This window comes from Macrosteles quadrilineatus, unplaced genomic scaffold (assembly GCF_028750875.1).
Source record: "Macrosteles quadrilineatus isolate MER2022 unplaced genomic scaffold, UCM_ALF_1.0 Scaffold_4__1_contigs__length_99947679, whole genome shotgun sequence".
Lineage (NCBI taxonomy): Eukaryota > Metazoa > Arthropoda > Insecta > Hemiptera > Cicadellidae > Macrosteles > Macrosteles quadrilineatus.
In genome coordinates this window covers 79,016,851-79,041,277 of record NW_026542597.1, presented here as the reverse complement: position 1 = coordinate 79,041,277, position 24,427 = coordinate 79,016,851, and the positions used below count along the sequence as shown (strand labels likewise).

Below are 24,427 nucleotides of genomic sequence, written 5' to 3'. Positions count from 1 at the left end.
ATAATTAATCGTGGATATCTTTAATTTGCGTTTTTACAGTAAATACATATACAATTTATTGTTACATCTCATAACTCTTATAATTTAACCCTACTTCATTTATTTGTACAAATTTTCAGTTCATTTAAGTGATACGAATCTTAAGTCAAAGAACATGGGCTACGTTAAACATTTATTTTAGTTGCTACATCGTCAATTTGTTGAAATGGCTAGATACAGTACGGTAGCTGGGAATGAGATTTAGTTTGGATAAATGAGCAATCTTCTAAACTGAATGCTCATGAAATTATCGTGTTTATGTAAACTCTGTCCAAACCACATCTCAGCCTTGGGAATGTCGTGTGCAGTGAACCTGGAAATGTGGGGCTTCTGGGGTCAAAACACTTCAACACAGAGGCGATTTGTCTGAGAAAGAAACAAAAATGTTTGAGTTGAATTCTGAGTTGATATTAGATTATGTAGTTATATTTTTTAATCTGCAATCATTACGTTGTAGTTTTTGCTTCCAGGATTTGTGACTCAGAATGTAATTGTTTCGATATATTTAATAATTTTAAAGTAAAAAGAACAAAGATTTAAACGTTTATTCCTATTTAGGTAGTATTTATTTCTTATTTGTAACATTCGATTTTTTAAAGAATATAGCAACGGATGTTTGATTAAATCTGTTGTATGATGAATTTAATACATGATTGCAAACTATTTAATATTTTCTTATCAAACACGTTTGGGCATTAAAATCATCATCGCAATTGAACCACAGGTCGTCAATCTAGTCATTGCAGTACACTTACTTACTTTTTTTTTAAGATTTAAATAAAAAAAACAACTTCACCCAAACTCTGAAATGGGTTAACTAAACTTTATTGCAATTTATCTTTTGTCATAGGCTTTAATTATACAGGCTTGCTGCGAGGACTGTGAATTAAATTAGATAATAGCCAGCTTAACACATTTTACATTATTGCAATAACACTATTAACAAAACCATGAGGAACATTGCGAACCGAAATAGTAAACCGAATGGAAAATACATTATAAGAACACTACACAGAATGTATTTTAAAGATTAAACCCATAAAAATCATACCCTACCGTTAATTATCAAACTTGTGACCGTTAACTAGAGGATCGTTGTTTATGTAGAATAAAACGGATGACCAATTCACTATTAAAGCATTTGACGATGATGAGTTAGCAAAAATCTTACATGACGCAACGACATTGTACAAATACAAAAAAAAACATTGTGTAACAAACAATTGACTAAATAGACCATATATACTTGTGTAAATAACCATTGAGTATAAATAGTCAATGGAATAACCATATCAGGTTGACCAGAACACGTTTGAATTTTGAATCGACGAGAGGCGAAAGGAAACAGCGGAACTCCGCTTGATTATCAGTCCATTGGAGGTCAAGGTCATCAGACAATCAGTCATCAGACACAAGTCATCAATCATCAGTGATCGACACTCAACACTCATTAATGATATGATAAGCAGCGTCTTCGAAAGTGTTGTTTCCCTGTAGCTATGCATCTAATCCAACTAAGGCATCGATTGAGAACAATACAGAACTTTTTGGTTTAGTCAAGATGTTTTACAGTGAAAACAATTACTGTTTACCATGCATCTAAATTGATCAAACATGGCCCAAAACTATGTAGTACATGTCAATAGCTTACTATAAGGGTTTATCCTCAGGAGGACTAATGTTTTTCAATGTAATATATTGAGCAGTTCCTCGAAACACTTATAGTAGTAAAAAAATGTACTTGTTTGTAAAACAATGTAAAGCCTCAGCGAAAAGCCATATTGTTAGTTTGCTTAGAGAATATGTTAGTTTTTAAAGAGACTATAGTGTAAAACCTCTACCTATCAAACACATAAGTGTTTGCCAAGTTATTTAAAGTTTAAATGTACGAAGAGATGAGTGAGGTGGGACATGTGTGTGGTGGGTGTGAGCCGACGACAGAAGCGCATGCGCGGGAATCATCAGCTGATAACAGAACAGCTGTTGTCACGTACAACGGCGCTACTGTCACAAACAGCTGTTTTGGGCCTGCTCTGCTCTATATTAGACAGCTCTACTTACTGAAAAAATAACAACACTAACGTTGGTAAAACAGGTAGGCCTACGATGTGTAAAAAGACTTGTTCATCTTAGAACTATGATCATGATGTAGTTCCAAAGATATTTTAAAACAAAATTCATAAAATTTGTTGGCCAAACAATGTGTAGGTGAGCACTTCTGTTAACTTAAATGTTTTAACAAATCAAAATACTATAGCCTATTAAATGCAACAGAGGTGAGAGGAAAAAGTAAAACCGAATGTTGTTAATAAAAAATAAAAAGGAATTGATTGAACCACGTTGGTAAGCCATTTAAACTTTAACTTGTGTTGTGTGGACGAATATATTTCCCACGAAAAATACTAAGACAGAACGCATTGAATTACCAATTGAAAATGGAATGCAGCTGGGTGTGTTTTATCCCAAAAAATAGTGTAGAGAATCGAGTGAGATTAAGCCTTGTGTAGCTTTGTTACCGATTAATTTAGCCATGGTTGTTTATTAAAAGACTAATAATATGCCCATAATATGTCTAAAACATAACATAATTGGAATGCTAAAATCAGAGTCAAGATTCAGACCATCAAAAAGCTAAACATTCCCATTATGACAATAAACCTATATTACAATAGTGAAGATACTTTCAAAGAAGGTGGATCATTTAATTACCTGCAATAGTTATCTAAACTTGGAAGTACTTGAGGCAAGTTCAATGTTAACACATGACACAACAATGACTAGCCAAAGTCTGCTGCATTAGTGTTTCACAACTTGCAAAACCATTAAAGTAGACATCTATCATTTACATTGTTAATAAGTTGAAATTTTAGTTTTAGTTTAAATTTCGATTTTACATCGAATATTGAATATGTATATGAGTATTGAATATGTTTAAAATCCACTGTAAACAATACATGCATTCAAAATTCAAAAATTCAAAATTCAAAATTCTTTATTAAGTGCTCTTATACAGCTTAACAGCCAATTACATAAGGCACTAATACACAATAACATAAATTACATGCACGACAACTACCCTACAGCAAACAGCATACAACTTTGATACATGCACATAAAAAATATTAATATATATTAATATGCGTTGTGGGGATTAAGAATTTATTTTTATAACTTAGTTAAAAAAATCTATAAGAGTAATAAAAAAATATATATATATCTAATGAGGTAAGTCAAAAATCAACTTAACCACTAAGTTAGCTAGGTTTACTATTTTGAACGCACGCCGAACTTTTCCACAGTAGTAAAGCTATTCATATTTGGCTACCAGATTGGGAAATGCCACTCCTACGAGCTAAGCTTCGAAGACGATAAACTATGAATAACAAACTGGTTTGGGTTTTATTTGGATCCATAACCTTGAATATTTATATTTAGCTCTTTGGTGTATTTTTATAACCTGGGCTCTAAAGATTTCAACACTTAGAGTAGGAGTCAAAGTTCTATTTGGGCTAACCTGATATGTTTAATCCAATAAATTAATAGGAAAGTAATTACTCTCTTTAGATGGAATATCATTCGTGAAGCTAAGGAAATATTCAAACCAATTTAATAAATCCTACTATCGAATCGTATCCAACATCCCTAAAACATAGCCTATATGTTCATCTTAAAAATTCTAAAACAGATTTGTCTCCAATATCAGTAAAAAGAAAATTATATTTAATTTTTTCCCCCTGAAATGTGTAGTAATATCTCATCCCTAGGACAAATGGACACGCTATAATAGGGGCAGTTTTCGTAAAAAAATTAAATGTATTGAAACCGAAAGTCATTTAAAGTCAATATTCAACAAAGTCACAAACAGTTAAATTGAGGTCAATTAGTTCACTTTTGTTTGTTTTGTCTAACTAACTAGGTATTTGATTACTCTTGTTTTCATTCGGGTACTTTTCCACCAACTAAAAAAAATATCCCTGTTTAATACCTAGTAAATGTAAAAATGTTTTTGTTCAATTAGGCCTACTTGCCTTATGATAATTAATTGGTTTGAAAAGTTTGTCAACAACGCTATGGACTTAATTGGTCATGAGGTCTAGAACAAGAGTAGGAAAACAAGGCAGGAAGTTGAATCAATTAATTAGTACTCTGGGCTAATTTTTAATTGGGGGGAGGATGTCCATTGCTGGCATCTCATTGGCTAGATAGGCTCTGGTTAATGTGAAAGAATAAAAATAAAATAGAGTGCTTTTATGAGAATGGATAGTAAAAATACAAAAAAGTTATATTTTTTATGCTTAATGGTCATATTTTTAAAACGGTTCATGTTTGTAATGATAATGTTTATTAAAACTAATAATCTATTTACCAACGAGACATTTTAATAACTAATCATAAATATTAGGTATAAATAGTCCCATCGATTGATTAACTTAAACTATTGGATACGTAAACCCAAGGACTAATTTGGTTACTGAAATGTTTAACCTGAGCACAAAAACATTTATTCTAACACCGGATCCTTTTAACAACACTGGAATATGTAAAATAATGCAGTGTTTTCCTATTTCCTCACAAAGTATACTTTAAGACCTGAATGTGAAAGAAGACTCCAGAAGGGTGTCAAGGCCGAACTCAAGGTCATCTGTTATCACACAGGGTGACTGACTCCCCAAGGTCATTGATAACATCTTACCTTACATCATGGGACAAGGCGAATAGTAATTAACGGAATCCTTTTAGTTTTTAATGCTATAAAACAGAGAACGTGTTTTGTTTTCTGGATGGTTAAGGTTTAAATACATTTTTACATTCAAAATCAACACAATTTATATTTATGTTTTTAATTTATTAAATAATTTGTGATATCGTGCGAATATTAGATATACTTTTTTTTCTATTGTTTATGTGCAGTGGTAGAACATTATGGCTATGGTAGATGTGTTCTCTCATACCGTGACCTCTCCCTTTGCAAACGCAGAGCACGAGTATAACTGCAATAAGCATTTTATACTTATACGCCAACCCCTTACAAAGGACGGGTACTCTGCTAGTTAAATATAAAATTTTAAAACAAACAATACGTTTGTTTCCCAAAACAATTTTCATTAAGTCCTCGGATACTTTTTGTTGAAGCAATGGTTTGGCCCGAAATGTTTTATTAGCTAAAGAGATCAATTTCGTTTCCTTCGGATATACTTAAACTTTTGTGAAAATTCGTATGAATTTGAAATATTTCATAACAAATATTAAATATCAAATAATATTTGAAAAAATAATATTGTAACTCCTTTTAATTAGTACGACTCTATAATTGTATTTTTTTATGAATTTTAAATATACTGTACAGTACTGAAAAAATATCAAACAACAAGAATGTTTAAAACTCCTATTAAAGATTCGATGTACGATACTACTAATGTTTACACAAATGTTTCATGTTGTGTTTGATTAATTACAAAACATCATCACATATTTGTAACATGAAGTAAGTTCCTAAATTGTCTGCTCAAACTTCAATTTCTTATTTTAATAATACATTACTACCTTATTGTGACAGTTGTTACTTGCAAAAAGAGTTTTAACTGAATTGTATATTTTTTTATAAAAGCTAAATAAAGTATTTTTTTTATTCTACAGTTTATTAGTTTCCTGTTCCTATAAACACTTTAAGAACAAAGTAACATTTGTACCGACAAGTTGTGTTAACTGGTAAGAGTTATTTTAGGTACACTTAAACTTTATCATTAGTTACACTTCAGCTAGCACTTATAAACAAAGGTTTGTAACTCTTTCAAGACTATTGGTTTGTAACAAATATTTAACATAACCTGCATCATTTTTGTAGAAAACTAGTTTAATCAAAAAATTTATAAAAATTTAATTTTTCTTCTCAAAAATTATTTCTCATAATACAACCTCCACGCAGATAGATTTGAAATGAGTGTGATTCAAGCAAAATTGGCATCTGAACATATCACGTGAATCGTTTGGTACAGTTTCAAATGCAGTAAAACTTTGGCAAAAACAGAGCGTTAAAAGACACTATGTTTCTTAAAGACAGTCGTTTTCAATACCAAAACTAAGGAGAGGAGCAATATACATATACTTAGGAAAATATTAATTAGGCTATGTAGTGTCTCAGAATCCGGTACAAAAGGGTCAGGTTTGATTCCTGGCAAGTAAAAAAAATCAAAGGTTTGGTCCGCACTCCCTAAGAAGAGTTTTTAATTCCCTCGTTCAAAATGCCACTGGTGGGGACTCAAACACTGTCAAACTGAATTTAAATATTTTCCCCCACAAAATACAATCTTATATCTCCATTATAATTTTTAGGATATTGTTTAGTTTTTAAACAGTAGGGCTAATACATTATTTATTTCTCATATTTCTAAACAATAAATTGAAACAAATTTTAAAATTTAATTTATAATAATATTGTTTGTAAGTTTTCAAATCAAAAACAATAAAAAAATTTCCAATATAATTAAAATATTTAAAAAATTCGATTATGAATTATATTACTGTTCTTTGCATCTATATTTTAAAGTACATCTTTTACTGTTATCCTTCATCGATGAATTCCACTTCGTCCTTACTTCCAGCAGTGTCAAACTTAATAAAGAAGAGGTGCAATATGCTAAAAAGGGGAGCTAGGTAATACATGTCCAGGTGTCTTCAACATATGTTTTCGATTAGGAAGATGGCATTTCTCACAAATAGAATACATTTTCCCAATATAGATGGATAATAATTTTATTTCATCTTTTATTTTTACTATAGTGACTTTTAAGAGATTTAATGTGAAAAATTATTTATTTACTATTAGTACTTTTTGAATACTGTATATGCAAAAAGGGGTTATTGTTATCTTAGTTGAGTATTTACAATAGGAAATAAAAGAGTGTGAAGATAACGGATAATGGTTTTTAGTTGAAGAGACAAGTTGTACACACAGATAACTAAAGAAGCAAGACTTCCAGAACTCTATGTGGTCATGAATGCGAATTATGAAAGTGTAAAGGGATAGTTTATGAGGTCAAAGTTTAAAAACACAATTAAGGAAAGAACTCTCTATGAGGGGTAGTAGTTGAAAAATTTTAAACGTAAAAATCAATAATACAAAGTAGTAAAAATTCAACTACCGTATATGTCATTTTCTATGAAATATATATTTTGTAAATAAATTATATAAAAAACACAAGCCTGAGCTGGTTAAAATATAGATAGGTATAAACATTACTTTGTATAGTAATAAAAAAATATTATTTTTTATTGAAATAGGAATAAATTCAAGTTAATAGCTATTTGTTTTGGAAGAACTACATTAAATATTTAGCTGACAACATAATAATATATGTATGAAGCATAAAAAATACAATTTAAAAAGTAAACCCTGCGACTCCTTTTGTGTAACCCTCTGAATGAAATGAATTTTTTTTAAACACACCGAGTATTGCACCACAAATATTAAAGATCACCAAACACCACAGCACCACAGCACACACACCAAACCACGACACAGACTGACAAACTGGTGACCTTCATTGCAGAGTCCCCCCTCACACTGTGATAGCATCAGCCACACTTCCACTGTGGAATTGTCATCCGCAGATTACTGTGGATTACCTATCCAAAAACTACCTGGTGAAATGATTGCCTCTGTAAGACTAGTCGTTAAACTAAATACATGATTTACCTCTAAAACACCTCAAAAAAACACTGACAACTTCTTTTAAACTAAATAGTAATTCCCTCTCTATCACTATCTCTCTAACCTGACCTACTGAAATTGTTATCCCTCTTATACTGTACTATCTTCTGCAAATATTACAAATTACCTCTATAACACCATCTACAGCAAATTTGATCTCTAACACCATCTACGCAAATATGATCTCTCTATCATCTACAGAAAATACTATCTCTCTAACACCATCTACAGCAAATATTATCTACAATAATCTCCATGAATTAGACTTTCCAATGACTCATTAATAAGATGAGGAAAGAAATCAACCAAAGTGGAAGGTGATATTTTGAAATAGAATAAAATTTCCTACAAATTGATACCATGCACTTCTTTGAAATACCCAAAAAAGGCAGCCAAAAGTCGCACCCAAATAAAAAGTGTGAAAACACTGTTTTCAATGTATTTATTATGGAAAACATGTTATTTTTAATTTTTCACCATAAATCATGACAAAAAGAAACTTTTAAAATTATTTGCAAATCTACACAAATTAAACTTTCCAACGACCCATTAATTAATAAAATTGGTCCAGTATAACTCTAGATTTAGTTGTAGAAAGATTTTTAAAACAGAACTATATTTAAGTAGATGCTGTTCTGTATCAACAAGGCAAGTTTTGGCTACATTATTTACTGAATTACTAAAAATCATATTTAATGTACTTTTTAGAAGACAACCATATTGACTATTAATTTTTCAATTTTTCAATCTACAAAGAAAATTGTACTAAGACGTAAAAACAATATTCTTTTTAGAAGCATTTTGTTTGAGTACTTCAGTTATTGAGGAAAGAAAATGCAAAGAAATTGATACCAAAGTAGCGTAATTGTAATTTTTCATTGTGCGGAAAAACTTTTACTTCCTATGACGCATAAGGAGACAAACAAGCTCATAACTTCAGATAAGATACAAAGTCAATGTCAAGATAATGAGACATGTTACTTACATGCCTTTAGGTAACTCAATTTCTCTTTGCAAGAAGATATATTGGAAAGGTTTGGAATATCAACTATGTAAAAATGTCATTACAGTAAATTATTCATAAGGTTTATTGTAGTGTAAGCGAAGATAAAAATTCAATGCAGAGTGTTTATAGCATTGGTCTTAAGTGTTGTTGGTAAAAACAAAAGATGTTGAGCGATTAAATCAAGTGTTGTTGACTTGTTTAGTAAAGAACATTAAATGACACCTTTATCAATGTAATTCCATGCAAATTTATACTGATTCAAAACTGTACTTCAAACCTTGGAAGAATAATTTGAGAAAAGTCTAAAAAAATATATTGTACAGCTTTTCAACCTTCATTTATCTGAATGAATACCAGGTAAATGTGGAAAGTAAACACAACTTAAAAGTTATTGAAAAAAATACTGTAATATTAATAAGTTAAAAGAAAAAACCAAACCTATATTCACAAAAATATGGTTACTTCCAGCAAAAACCTTCCTTGAGCAACCAATCCATTTTTATTTTCTAAATAGGTACACAAATTTTTGAAGGTGTGAGATTGAAACAACGGGTCTAAAACGTAACACATACCTATTTGTGACTAACCCCCATAGTTTGTGAAGAAGTTTTCCCATTCTGAGAAACTACCATGTCTGAGAGACCTATTCTTTTTTTCCTGAATATTTTGTTCTAGAAGAAACTTTAAGACGTAAATTCTGCATTTTAACCACTAAGTTTAATCAGCTTCGTCCTATATTTACTCTGAAATCCATTGTATAATGTAACTTTATAAAAACCTCAACTTCGACCAAAGTCTAAAAGTTAAAAATGATTGAAAATGTTGAGTATATTAGTTATGAAACAAGTAGCATTATATTAACTCCATATATATTTAGGCAAGCATGTTTCTTTAAAACTGCTTTTCTCAGCTTGTGTTCATCGTAGGGAAAATCTACGCATACTGTTGGAAAGATATTATCCTGTAGGTGTGCAGAATCGCTTTATTAATTAAAATAGGCCCAAAAATAAGCACAAAAAATTAATTTTTTTTACTAACACGGGTCTTATGGGTTGCCATGTTGGTGACAAAATATCAACGAAATATAAACAGAAAATTTAAAAAATGGAAGAAATTCCAATCACATGTTTTATTTACAGCGTGGGTTGAAAATAGAGAAGTCTGTACATTAGATATTTTGACCAATGGACGACATATAGTTCTTATTAAATTACAGTACTGTACCATCATTGACTATTGGATACTGAAGATACTGTTATTAACTTGTTCATCATAGCAAAAACCAACGATATACAAAAGAAAATCCTAGAATGAACTGAGTTTTAAAACCAGTCCTGCCTAGACAACCAGGACAGATCTCAAACAATCAATCACATCAACCTCACATACTAGACTCTGACAACAATGACCTTAATTGGCTAATACAATACGACCTTTCAGGATAGAGCACACTATTGTAAAAAAGATCAGAAATAGACAAACCTCACTAATTCCCTCTTTGATTTTATAACAAACAAAAGTAGGAATATTTTCTTCTTTTAGTAGCCTAAATTGTAGAGAGTATATAATGTTGTCATATTAATTTTGTACCGGTATTTGTTTTTTTTTCACAATGTTGATTTTCATGAAAAAAAAACAACAAAAGTTATGCCAGCCATTAGTGTAGAAATATTTTGAACTGAAGTCAATTGAGGAACGATTTGTTTGTGGACTTACTTTCAAGAGCAATAGTTGATGATTGTTTAAGTACTTAATTTTACAACTATAGTTGAATGATGATTCGGACATCAAAGTCAATAATCCGGATTTGTCTCTAGTATGAAAAGAAACCTTTTAAATTAAGGACTTAGCTGCTAAAATAACAACTAGTGCTGCAGTTCAAAGGCCTATCACACATATTTTTAAAAAGCTCAATATTAGTGTCTGATGTTTGATTCTATATAATGCTTTTGCTGCACATGTTTCGATGGATTTAATACGATATAGTCCTTAAAGATATAAAATGTTTTGAATGTATCTATCTTATAGACCCTCTACTGTAGGAACTATAATAGATAACCTACTATTTTCAAAAGTTGTTTACTCAAATATGTGCTGTCCCATTAAGGTAACTTAGTTAATTTCGATAATTTGATAATCCAGATGGGATCCAGTTGCAATTAAACCGGATTATTGAGGTTCTACTGTACAAAATAGAACTTGGTCATCCATCAAGCTAAATACGTATTGATAAAATTTGCATAACCACGACATGTATTTGCATTTGAAAGTGTTAAGATACAAAATTTTCAAAATGTTTTTTGTAGATACTATCTATGACAAAATTTCCAACTAATCATGATTTATGAATCAAGAACTTTGAAATCCAAAACCTACCCTAAAGATTTTAGAAGGATATAAAACTTTGAAGACTTTGCTTGTAAATACAAACTTTTACAAAATTTCTATTGTAAATAATAGGCCTATAATCAGATTTATTTGAAAACTAAAATCAACTTTATAGTAAGCTTATAAAGATTTTTTTAAGTAGACAGATATTTTACATTGACATACATCAAAATGTACTTTCCATATCAAGTTCCAATTTTTCAAAATATAATATTTAACAAGTGTTCTAAAAAATAAGTCACACTTAAACCACAAAATCACATCAACTACAGTATTGAAAAATAAGATGTTTGAAAAGTCATCTAAATATGTCAAAACCATGCAGGAAACTTTAAGAAAAATATAGAAAAATCAAAACACCTGTCAACGACACACTCCAATCACAAATCTTGGAGATAGTGTAGTTTTCGAAGTATTCAAGCTTTCTCAGAAATGCTTTTGAAAAGATAATCCAGGATATAAATTCAAAAAGTTGAAATCAGTTCTATTAAAACCTAATGTTTTAGGAATTGTAATTAATATAATAGTGTACACAAAATAGTATCTATAAAAAGGTTTTCTATAGAGATACTATGCTTTCTCCTTTATATCTTAATGTTTTTCTTTTTTGAGGCAGTTTAGGGCCTACATATTTTTCACAAAATCTGCAGTCTTGTATTTTTTTATGTTATCAATAACCGTGAATATAAAAAAATTATTATAAATTTTAAAAATATTCTAAAATTAATTTGTCTTTTTGTAGTTGTTTTACGTATTTGGCACAAAGCTTTAGATGAATGAGAAAGTGAATCCTTCCCACTCAGTATAAACTCTAACCACATAGAGGTAAGATTCAGAGGAAATTTACTTATGGTACAATCATGCACTTTCAGCTCTAGTATGTCGTGGTAATATACTTTACTTGTGATGAACAAGGAAGAGCCTGAGCTGCAAGCACTGAGCGGACATTCCTATCGCACACTGTCTTCCTCCACCCTGTTGTAGTACCAAGATGTGGTTTTGAACTTGTCCTAGTTCTAGACACTAATTAAGTGTACCACCGAGTTTTTCCTCTGTACCTTCTCTGTGCTCTAACTCGTAGCATCAATTTTACAGCTACAGTAGACTCCCTCTTATCCGGACAACTTTTAACCGGACTACACTCAGCGGAAATGACATCTCATTAACCGAACAATTCTTATCAGCACATCAGTTTAACCGGACTATATCGGAAGGAAGTGGGCAGTACTGAAATGAGAACGATTTTGAAACCAGTGATCACATGTCTAAATACAATCCTTTACTAAATTTAAGTCAAATATTTGGGTTACATAACATGTTTTTGGGGACGTTGGCTTGACTGGAAAACCCGCTTTCGGGACTGACCTCGGTCCCAAGGAGTCCGGAAAAGAGGGAGTCTACTGTATCTGAATTACGTTCTTACATCCCTTGCAAACTAAGAAGGGAATTTAAATATACGTTACAAAATAGCTGTGACTCTGAACTTCATCCACAGTAGTCATAAGGGACAGCGAGCTTGTGCATAATGGATTGTAATTGAAAGTCGTTAGCGTGGCGATTAATTAGCGAGCCAATTTGTACAATTGGTAAGTCATCGCTAGATTAGCTGCATCATGTGCTGCTGATCAACAATTGAATCACCTTCCTCTAACTAAATTAAGGAGATTGATTGTTATAGACACCTTTGATCAAACTACACTTTCAAGGGTTGTCCGAGTTGTCTGTAAATAAAATGTTAACAAAAAGGACCAATAGTTAGAGAAATGTTGCTATAAGGACAGCTTTTCTTGCCTATAAGAAGAATTTTTGTACTTTTTTACTCAGTTGGTCAAACATCAGCCTAAGGTGGGGTACAAAGCAGTAAGTCAACAAATAACATAGCTAAGGACTGTTGGCGATTGGTTGGGTTTCAAGTCAGGCCTTCAGGACAGAAACCATGTGATCTAATCACTAAACCTGTCACTCTAAATTGTTAGTACTAAGCACACTAGTTAATTAATTGCTAAAAATCAACCAGAATATACCTGTCTATAAAATTTGTTTTATAACTATGCTTAGTGCAAATGTTTTTATAAAAAGTTGTTTTAATTGATACTTAGAATTTAAATTCGTATTTACTAAATTTTACCTCATATTCCAAAAAAAAAAAACGATCCTTTCAGGACGAATTACCCTCTTCCCCAGGTGTCATCCCCTAACTAAAACCCTGATTCCCACTGTGTCCCTTGTGAATTAATGGCTTTGCTTATTTATTTAGTTGGAATTAAAATTAGTATCTGCGCAGAAAAAGAAAGTTGCTTCACTAAAGAAAGTTGTAAAATAGATTATAGAGTAGTTTAAGTGATTTTAGAGCATTTATGGTAACATCGGTGTCACCCACAATAACTTATATTTCCTGCATAACAGTACTATCTAAAATTAAAATTGTTAACTAATCAAAATACCACTTGTAATATGTTCCTTTGACACAAACTTGACTCATTATTCAATCTAACAACCATTTTCAAAAAATATATATGAAATTATGTTATTACACTTTAACAGTCTTCAATCAAGTATCAATCAATAAGCACAAGAACAACAGCTAATTAATTTTGAAGCCACAGTCTCCTCACTCAATATAGGTCAAACTGTAGACAAGAGCATGCAAATGAATAATCAAAGCTTCTTGATCTTCTCTTGAGATCCAATAACACTGTCTCAATAACTGACACTGCTGAACACTATTTACAATGGAAATTTTGTAGGGATGGCAAAATTCTTTTGATTTTATCAACATATTTATCTTTTGAGACTTAGAGGGAAAAGTATTGATACCTAAGATATATGTAGGCCTACCCAGAATCGGTAAAGCCGTATTTTTCAAATATTAAAATTTGTTAATACATTTTATGTAAATAGCATTAGTTAAGATGAATGAATAGGTTTTCTGCTATAAGGAAGGCTATAAAGTGGGGGTTTTAGTGAAATGTCGATAGCTTAGTATGGAATAACTGAATTTGAAAATTGTATCAAAATATAAAAAAAAAGGAAATTACAACAGTTTACTTATTCCCCAAGAGAATAAATTGGTACTTAGTCTAGGTCCTAAGGTCAATTCACACACATCAGTGCAGTCACAGTTCAGTCTCAGTTGCATTCAAAATTTGTCAGTCAACTGTAAGTCAGTTGGTTTTAGCCTGTCAATTTTTTACAGTGATTTTACAGTCAAGCTTATTTATATACTAATATAAGATTAAGCTAAGTTTCTTCAATATTTTAAAATGACACAAAAAAATAAAGGGAAAATCTGTAATTAAAACTACCATACATTTTAAAAACATAGGTTAAGCACATACCCCACACACACCATCAGGAGTCTCAACTATCTGAAAATATTTTTTAAAAGAAATCTAAAATTTACGAACGGACCTACGCCATATGTTGTAAAAAATTGTTAGCCAAGTCCCCAACATTGTTGATTGCACTAACATTTATCTACAAAACAATTAATACTACTAAATGCTGGAATCAGTTTTACCAACAGTGGCAACGGTTCCATACGGGCCAAGGGAAAAAGTACACCATCCTTGCATTTACCCGTCCACATAGACTACAGATCTGTGCGTGGAACGTATACAGCAAAGCAAGGGGTGAGCCGGTACAGTACAAAGGTGAACTGTACTGATAAAATGTTTCCGGCAGTGACTAGGATCCCAACTCACGACATCGCTGCCTTGGGCTTAAGTCCGTGACGCTACCAACTGAGCCACCGACTCACCTCATTAGACAAAGTGTATGTTTCACAGTTTTAACTAGTGTTTTTTAAACAAATAGTTATTTGTGCAACTAGTGAGAAAAGTGAGCAATTGACTCACTCGAGAGAAATCCTTACTCACGAGCCGTAGGCGAGTGAGGAATGGTTTCTCAAGTGAGGCAATTGTACTTTGAACTCGAGTTGCACATTATACTTTTCCTACAGTTACCATAAAACAAATAAATTGGTGAAGAAACATAACCTATTTTTACACAGAAGTGAACTTTTAACATAACATTTAATGTGAAGTGACAAATACAACAGTACAACAGCTGACCAGCTGATTTACAGCCAGTGCTGCCAACGTATTTCGCGCGCATACGACATTGCCTGCATGTTACGCGCTCACTATTTCGTGCCTTCACGTTGCAAATCTGGAGTGGGACAAAGAAATTAGAGTGAGACAATGTTAACATTGTCTCACTGATGAGCGAATTGGCCACTTTGCTTTCTCAAATCAGTGAGAGAACATGTACATTGTTAGGTAACTGTAGGAAAATTCTTTTTTCCAAACAGTCAATCTCTTGTGGAAATACAACTTTACCCTCAACTCTACCAGATTCTATTTTCCCCTGAAGATGAACAGAACAATTTCACCGCACGTCAGCACATATTTAAAAGAGTCATTTTCGCTCACTATAACAATCCTCCTCGACTCCATACGATTATTTCATACCCTAAGCATAAAATGAACTACTTCAGCCCCCAAGAAAATATTTTGAAACAAGTCTAATCTGTGACGTTTCTTATCAAGAAACGAAGACAAAGAACACAAGTTAACAACTAAATTTGTTACACTTGTGTGTCTCAACAATCACCGAGTCGCAAGTCGCTGTGTTGTGTTGTGATGCAAGCCTTAATTGAATATGCAGTTTCACACCCACGACATCCTCTCATCCACTTGTCTCAGCCTAACACTACAACTCTCCACTCAATCTATTATGTTTAATTGGAATAGAATTATTGGTACTGTCACTTTCATCATTCATCAAAATTCTTGGTATATATTTTATGATGAGAGTCAAGTAAATTTATAATCACGTTTTACAAGAGAATTGAAAAAGTAGCCAATTTAAAATTTCATGATGGAATGAACTCTGGATAGTCTAAATTAATTAATAAAGGATAAAATTACCTGGTTACTGTCAAAACAATCTTAGGTAGTTTACAACAACCACAGCTGTTTTGTGCTGTCAAAAATGGAGCACATCTTCAGGTTCGAATGATTTAAAGAAATAAGAAGTGCATAAAACAATTAGCACACACGAGACTACACATTCCATAAAGTAATTGATCAGATTGGCCAAGAGACGCAGCACTTGAAAGGATGTCAATTTTATTTTAGCATATGATTAAATCATGACTATCTTCAAATTATTTTATTCCAATGTGAAAGAATAATGGCCAGTGCAGGTCGAGGAGTTTAGCAAGACTGCAGTAAACTGTATCCTTTTTCTATTCTTAAATCATAGAAAAGACGTTTGGATGAGTACACCAAAATGTTTGAATTCAGTTTCATCCAAGGGAAGAGCGGTAACATATACTGTGTGCCAGTGTTTGGGGGCGTAGTTCTACGAGAATCCGACAGATAGCAGCACTGAACAATCGCTAACAGACCCTCAGATATGGCAAATGCAGGGAAAACTGGAGAAATACTGAGATATACGAACAAAAAATACCGCTAAACCAGAAACGAAGCAAGACAAACACTAGTACAACGTTCAACTTTAATATGTGAGCAAACCCAATCTTTCTAAAGCCTAGTCCACACTTGGTGATTTGTCTACAGAAACATTGTAGGCCAAAAGTTTCCGTAGTGTTGCCCTTTTGTACCTTGCGATGTATCAAGATGATCGGCCGAATGTATGCCGACTATCAGCAGACAAATCTTCGTGTTTCTGGAGACAAAATGCAGTGTTTCTGTTTCCTATACGAATGGGAAACATGGAGACAAGATATAAGTCTTTTTTCTCAAGTCTGCAAGTGTGGACAAGTCTGAGGTATAAGATCGAATTCAACCCGAACCTACTGTTGGTCAGGGACGAAATTGCACTCTTGTAATGCGTACGTTTTTTTGTTCTCTTTGGTCCAACAAAGCCTTTAACAGAATCTAAATATCTGTAAGAGTAATTCTTGCAATTTTTTTAAATCCTGCGCCATCTTCTAATAGAAAATCTGGTAGTAGGTTTTGACAACAGTACGAACCTTTCTAGAGAAACTTGCGGGTCCACATGATCAGCCACATGATTAAGAAATAAGAACTACGCACAGGATAAAATCACTTCCTCTTCAGTCGCCATACCGATAAACACTGGCTGGCTAGTGTGGGCGCAAAATAAATTGAAAACTGTTATCCAAAACTGTGTTGATCCGACTGTCAAATGACTCAGTCTCCAAGTGTAGACTAAGCTTTACATGAGTGGCTAGGCCAAACTAACTGATGGAAGTTTGCATTGTTCTGCCTGTCTCGGTGTGTGTTTACAAATGAAAAAAGACATTTGATTCTGTCAAGTTTTTTTTTTATCCATAATGGCAACTGGTTTAAAGCGCAACAGTAAAATATACAACATTACATTATTTAGACTATGTAATATACAACTTTATAAAGACATTATTTTATTAAGTAAGCTCATTAATTTGTCAAATATCGACTTGAAGCCCTTTTTCTTGAGTATTTCACATCACTTCTTATTATTATATAGTTTATATTCGTCTCCATATAGACCGAATGGTTGTCTAGTAGTTAAAGCAGTTATTCCAATGATCTTCTTAACTTATAACATTGTTTTAGGTTTCAACTCACTACCGTGATCTGTTGGACCAGGATCAGATCTGTTGTTCGGTCGGACGGCCAGATGAATAAAACTCAAGCACCCTCAAACTGTAGTGCTGGTTTAGTTTCTACTAGTACAATTGAAGAAGAAATGATTATACTTTCCACTGCAATTCTTTAAAATTTTTATGACTAAGATTCATCACATTGTACCTTGTTCTTGTGGCTATTGTTGATATCATAAGTTTAACCTAAACTTGATCAGTCTTTATGATACTATTAAAACTAGCCAGTATACACACAAACACAGATACATTACATGAAATGACACACAGTGATGATTTTAGATACTCAGGTTTACAGTGGTCACCTAGACAACATGCAGAAACCAACGACCACAAACAATAATCCTGCTCAACAACCAAAACCACTGAGAGCTTGAATGTATCTTCATCACTCTCCTTCTGAGTTTACCAAGCATTAACATTTCCTAAGTTCTACAATGTGTTAGAACTTGATGACTACCGTGTTGGATTGTGAAACCAAAACGTGGCAAATTGCTTATACTTGAAGAATACACTTGATGAATAATGCCTAACATGGGCATTTACCTGGTCACAATAACCCTTTAAGACTCATGAACTCATGAAATCCAACAAATTGAAGAAAGAATTGCTTTTGCTCGACACTAATCTAAATATTTGTTAAGAAATTGCAAATTGTTAACCTCTGCAAATAGTTAACTTCCGATTAAGTCATCGACCATTGTTTTTTTTTTTTCCCTAACACAAGCAGGTGAACACAAGTAAAAATCTAATCAGGCTGGGGGTGCGGAATACTACCACCCCCCAGGTGAAACGTGACGTCACAGAATCTGCCAAACTAACCAATATGGGAGCCGTGTCCGCGACTGGAATACCATCCTCCCTAGCAAAATGTGATGATATATAATTGTAATTTTAATTTGAATAATTCCATTTGATAACAAAAAAGGCATGTATTCCCACAGAATACAGAACTTTGAAGTGTTACAGCGATTTTGGTTGGTTAGGTTAGGTTAGTTTAGAACAGTATTACAGTGAAACTTGAGTTTCCGTGACTGGAGTTCCCCCCCCCCCCCCTATCTCTGACGTCAACATGACATAGGAACCTGCTTGGGGGGGTAGTTGTCTGGGGGCAGTCTTCCGGTGACCCATCAGGCTCAAGCCATTTTTTAAGACAGAGAATAGAAAAATTTAGCTCAACAACCAATAAGACCAACCACAGAGATGCATGGTACAGAGGAAACACTCAATGATACACTTAGGGCAAAGTCCAACATCACAACCCTCGCCCTCATGTACTACTAAGCTCATGGTGGAGGAAGATCCAGTGCCATATAAATTTCTGCACAGAGCTCTTCTTTGCTCGCCTAAAGTATATTTTGAGCACAACATACTACAGCTAAAAGCGCACAGTCGTCTCATAAGCATATGTTTTCTGTACCTTACTTCTCTGTGCCCCACCAACCAACTCACAGCTCTATCAAAACTAAGTGACGCAACTGTACAAGCAGAATAGTTTAGTTTGTGGGTTACAACAGTTTAAAAATATGATGCAGGTTTTAGAAATTAGAGATTCTATCATCATCATCATTTTTTTGATGAAAAATAAATCATTACACTGTTACCCTAAACAGATCTCCAATGTTAAGTAACAGTAAAAAATCAAAGTCTTAGGTCTACAATTTTGTTTGCTTTAACTTTAACTACTATCCTTGACTATTAATACAACTAGACATTCAATCCCCAGGTTAAAGTTGTTGCCAGGTTTTTGATCAAATTTGTCTTAGTTGATGTGGGCCAACAACAGATTGCACTGTTATAATCCTTGTTTGGAACTGTAAAATATTGTAGCATGCCTCTTGAAGACACACAGACAATCTAGAGACATCCCAGATACAAGAGACTACGTAGAGAGTTGGCTGAAACTGCTTCTGCAGATAGGTCTGCAAGTCAGGGGGTAAAGCTTAAGAACAGATTAAATCAAATATGGCTTCTTCAACAGCTGCTACATATAACTCAAGTATTCAAAAACCTACCTTGTCTAAAACAATTAAAAAAGATGATCTTCCCTTCAGAATGCGATATAAAGCGTCAGGCCATTCAAATCCACACAATTTATAATGAAGATACAAAGATTATGCAGTATGAACTATCATGAACACATTGATATGTAGGTGAATTATCCCCTCCGCTCAAGCATGGAGTCATCAAGCATTGAAACCTTGAAACACAATTTGAACTTTAAATGAAAATGATTTCCACCCGAAAATCCCGTCAAATACTCAATACATACATACAGAAGTACCAGTCTCCTTTGATGTCTATCGCGTTTAACATTCCAAAGCATCTGAAATAAAAAAGATACTACATAACTACAGTCTTTATAGAACTCTAAGAATAATCAACCTGAGAGTTAAAAAATAATGAAATCAGAAAGTAGTCCTCAAAAGGAACAAAACTCTCAATTTAGATTTGAAGCTGGTAACACACTTGGCAACTCTCACAGAAGCAAAACATGTTGCGTTGCAATGGAAGAACTTACAATAATCCAGCAAAACATTTATCGAATTTTATCTTATGGGAATAAGCACACCTGGCAACACTCACAGAGACAGGAAAGAGTGTTGAGTGCAGTTAAAAGCTTCTCGAATTTGCCACGGTGAATTCAAAGTGGAAGTCTTTTTTTATCGGCGTGCCGCATCACGCTTCCGCAAGAGTTGTCAAATATGCTAGTGCCGCTCTGGAGACGCAGGAGGAAAAACCTTGCCAAGTGTGCTACAACCTAAACATGTAGCAGAATAAATTTACACAAACAAACTAGTATGGTTACTGGTGGTTATCTTGAGCTTAACAAAGACAACTTAACATCTTAATACCAATGTTTCATTGACAAGAAAGTAAACAACTAAAAATGATCTTTGTTTGGATAACCAAATAATCTTCATGATAACTTTGTTGACCAAAAGAACACAGTGTTTTGCATTGTGTCCGTCATCACACATGTTATGGCCGGCCACAAATACATGTTAACACGTTCAGTGCGAGGGGCAGAAATTCTCGCCCCGCGGTACCGGAACTGATGGTGCGGGGCAGGAAATGTCGTCCTTCGTCAATGCCAACAACCTTGCTTCAATGTGAGCTCAGCCATTGCCGGGGAACTTTGTAATTGTTGTCAGCCTATAGCTTAGAATGAAAGCTCTATTCTGGTGTAGGTTGGTACTAAAATTACCTGTAAAATCCCGTCTGGCAATGCTTATGTCCCGGATCCGGGGATTTTCTCTCTTTGAGCCATAAAGACATTGGCTACGGATCCAGGCAGTGTTGCTACATTCGGGTGTTTCAGTGAACTACGTCCACTCTTGGGGTAACACAGCACAATCACCGCTGCTATTTTTTGATTCGTCATACTGAAATATTTGAATGCCAATTGTGTTCACCATTTGGGTGGCGCGCTGGGGCTTCGCCGCCATTGGCGAGCGCCTGTTTGAAGGTATGCCACACTGAACGTGTTAATAAATTGTATTTGTGTTTTTGAGTGTTATTGTATTTTTGTGTATTGAAGACGACAATGTGTTCAAATGATTTTATGAATCAAGAGTTTCTACAATGAAACTGTTGTTCAGAAACTAGTCACCCAAGACTAAAGTAGGATTAATGACATAAGGTATGTAAATCTATTTATATGGTCAATAATCAATCCTGGAGGTGATGATGGATTGATCAAAAGAGAAGTCTTAGCTTTTCTGAATAACGTAAGTGTACAGTAGGCAAATGAAACACTGTATGGACATTTGCTAGTAGTTTTACCCATACTTAACACATTTTTCAGTACTTGCCATTACTTGCCGTGCTTGATGGGTTGGTTTTAAGAAAATCCCATATTTGCTCCTTCTTGTCATCCTGTTATTATTCATATGACTTGCTTGGCCTCGAACCATTGATTACTGGACAACTGTAAGTTTGAGAAATTATACGCAGAGGAAGAACTCATATTGAGTTGGGAGCTTTTGGACCAGTCGAAAGTTTTGGTAATATCATGCAGTAACAACAGTTGGCTCTCCGTAACTTTCTCACCGCTACAATCCCTCTCCCGCTCTCCTTTGATTGTGTATACATTTTACATCAGCAGAACTACCACTCAAGATATAACCACATAGGACATGGGAAGTTTCATCTGGATTTTTTACCCTGGTAACCAAGATGTAATGTCCATTATTCTTGAAGGTGAAGGAGACTTAACAGGGAACCTTAAAACCTTAATGAATTTAAGGGCATCTTTCCTCAAACAAAACAGCCAAGCGTACTACAATGGAAATTAAACATGAAGTTTATAAGGAAGAATGTGCCTTCAAATATTATTACAGATTACTTTGCCTAACTATATCAACTCTAAAAGACCTTTTTGGGTAGTTATGTTACACAGTTTACAATGTACCCTGGAAAGATGATGCGGTCATAGTTGGGATGATGATTTCTTACAACTAAACATATCACTTTGCTTTGACCCTCTCAACCTGGTACGAATATCACCAGAGACATAGTGCTTAAGCGACCGTTCTCCATCAGCATTCAGCGTTTGGGCAGGCTGGTTCTAGACTTCTTAATTCAGAGTAGGTTGACGCTGGATCACCTTGCCTCCAGAACATCTCGTGTGTTCCAGGCCTAAATGACTGTGATAATGGAATGTGCTAGGGAAAACCAGAGGCTAGGCTTCAGGGACATCAACATTTCCATTTTTACAGACAGCCAGGCTGCGCTTAAAGCGCTTGACTCTTACGAATTCAATTCCAAGGTGGTCTGGGACTGCCTCTCTGCAGTATGCGACCTGGGCAGGCGCAACAAGGTGGCTGACAGGCCAGCAAATGTCACGTCAGCCACAGACTCCGTGGACCACAGTCTTTCTGTGGAATCTCTCGTGGGCATGCATGTCACTCAGTCATGTCATGGGCTCAAGAGGAACATAGGAAAATATGGGTTAGGCTTCAGCACCACAGGGTAAGTAAGCTCACCCTCTTCTCCCCTTCCCAGATGGTCCCCTCCAATGCTATACGTTTAGACAGGAGGCAGCTTATACAGATCACAGGAATGGTCACTGGCCATGGCTTCCTGAAATTGCACCTGCATAGCTTGACGATCCACAAAGGAGACACTGCGTGTAGGAAATGCGTGCAATCAGCGGAGGCTGCTGATCACCTATGACTGCACAGCTCTGAATGAGGTAAGGGACAATACTATTGGTGCAATGACAAGGGGCAGACACCTTCCTCAGGAGGAGCTCATAGACAAGATGCTGAAGTTCATTAAGCAACTCAGGTTTGACGGACTCTGAAGCACCATGTGGGAAGCGCAAAAAGCCCATCAGTGGCTGACGTGCAACAAGACAAGGCCCGCCCCTACAGAATCAATCAATCAATCAACATCTCGTCCTGTTCCTATCAATACTAGTCATTTTCTCTCAATTAAGCGGCGAGTTTGAAACTCTTGCATTCCCAAAGCAACTATTGATAATATCCTTACTATGGATATAAATTATGCATTAGTCTGTAAATAAGTGAAGTAGGGATCCACGCGGCAAGGGACAAGTACCAGTTGGCTAGCAATCTACTTACGTTATGTTGACACATCTCCTAATTAAGTAGAATTTATATATGTTTTGAATATCTAAACTTTTACCCTGAATAAAGTGAATCGCTCGTAACAATTTAAGTGATCAAGCTGCAATCATGCCAGATGATCATTTTCCTACAAGTCTACAAATCTTGATTGTCACGCTGGATATCGATTTGATCAAGTATTATTCCTTACAGCTGTTTGTCTCGTAACTGAATAGCTAATGATCCACCTTGTTAAGCCTCGTTCCCACGACACAAGTTAGGACAATACCACGGATGTCCATGATCAGTAAATATGCGAAAATTTGCGGACCTACTGTTCCCATGACTAGTGTTGGATCGTACATTTTAAGACCCGCCGATGGACTGTGACGGGTGTACCTCCCCCCCCCCCACCCTACACTGAACATGAGCCACAGTCCTTTTATGTTTCATAAGTTTACCGGCTTTGGGCGGGAACGATCCGGACCTAAACAAACCACTACGGACTGCTACAGGGACCACGGACGATCTATTCCCACAAGGCGTATTGATACGAGCAGTTGCTCAAATTCATCCATGGAATCGTCCCACCTCGCGTTGTGGGAACGAGGCTAACAATGATGTGAAATATTTAATTAAAAGCTAAAATTAACAACGATGTGATCCTTTTTCATTCAGTCCATTCGTTCAATTTGAGAAGTTTGTCATACAAAAACTATAAAATTCATAAAATAACAAAATTCAAAGACAAAACTTACCGCTTTCCTCTTCTCCTCGGCAGACACTGCACTGTGAGATCGATGTCTAAACAAATCCATCACTTTGGACACAGGACCGCGCGACGAACCACTGTCACTGCCCGCGCGAGGTCTCGCACCAACGGCATCGGTACTACCGGCCGCACTCGCGTTACCCTCCGTGCTCGAAGCCGAGCCACTGTTGCTCGCACTGCGCGATCCCGACCCCGGCGACATCAGAGAATTCTGAAAAAAAAACATTGAGTTAGAGACAGAATAACTAGACATCTTAGTTTGAACATTATTAAAGAATATCAGTAAATTTACTTAGTTATTGGG

The 24,427-nt window shown here is 34.5% G+C and overlaps 1 protein-coding gene across 1 annotated transcript in view; it reads right to left on the bottom strand.

The window, feature by feature from the left end:
* Positions 1–24,427, bottom strand: part of LOC128991571 (5'-AMP-activated protein kinase subunit gamma-2-like) — a 298,663-nt gene that overhangs the window by 145,677 nt on the left and 128,559 nt on the right. Inside the window, exon 5 of the mRNA XM_054414581.1 lies at positions 24,110–24,334. Within this exon, the coding sequence (XP_054270556.1) occupies positions 24,110–24,334 (225 nt within the window). The remainder of the gene's footprint in view (positions 1–24,109; positions 24,335–24,427) is intronic.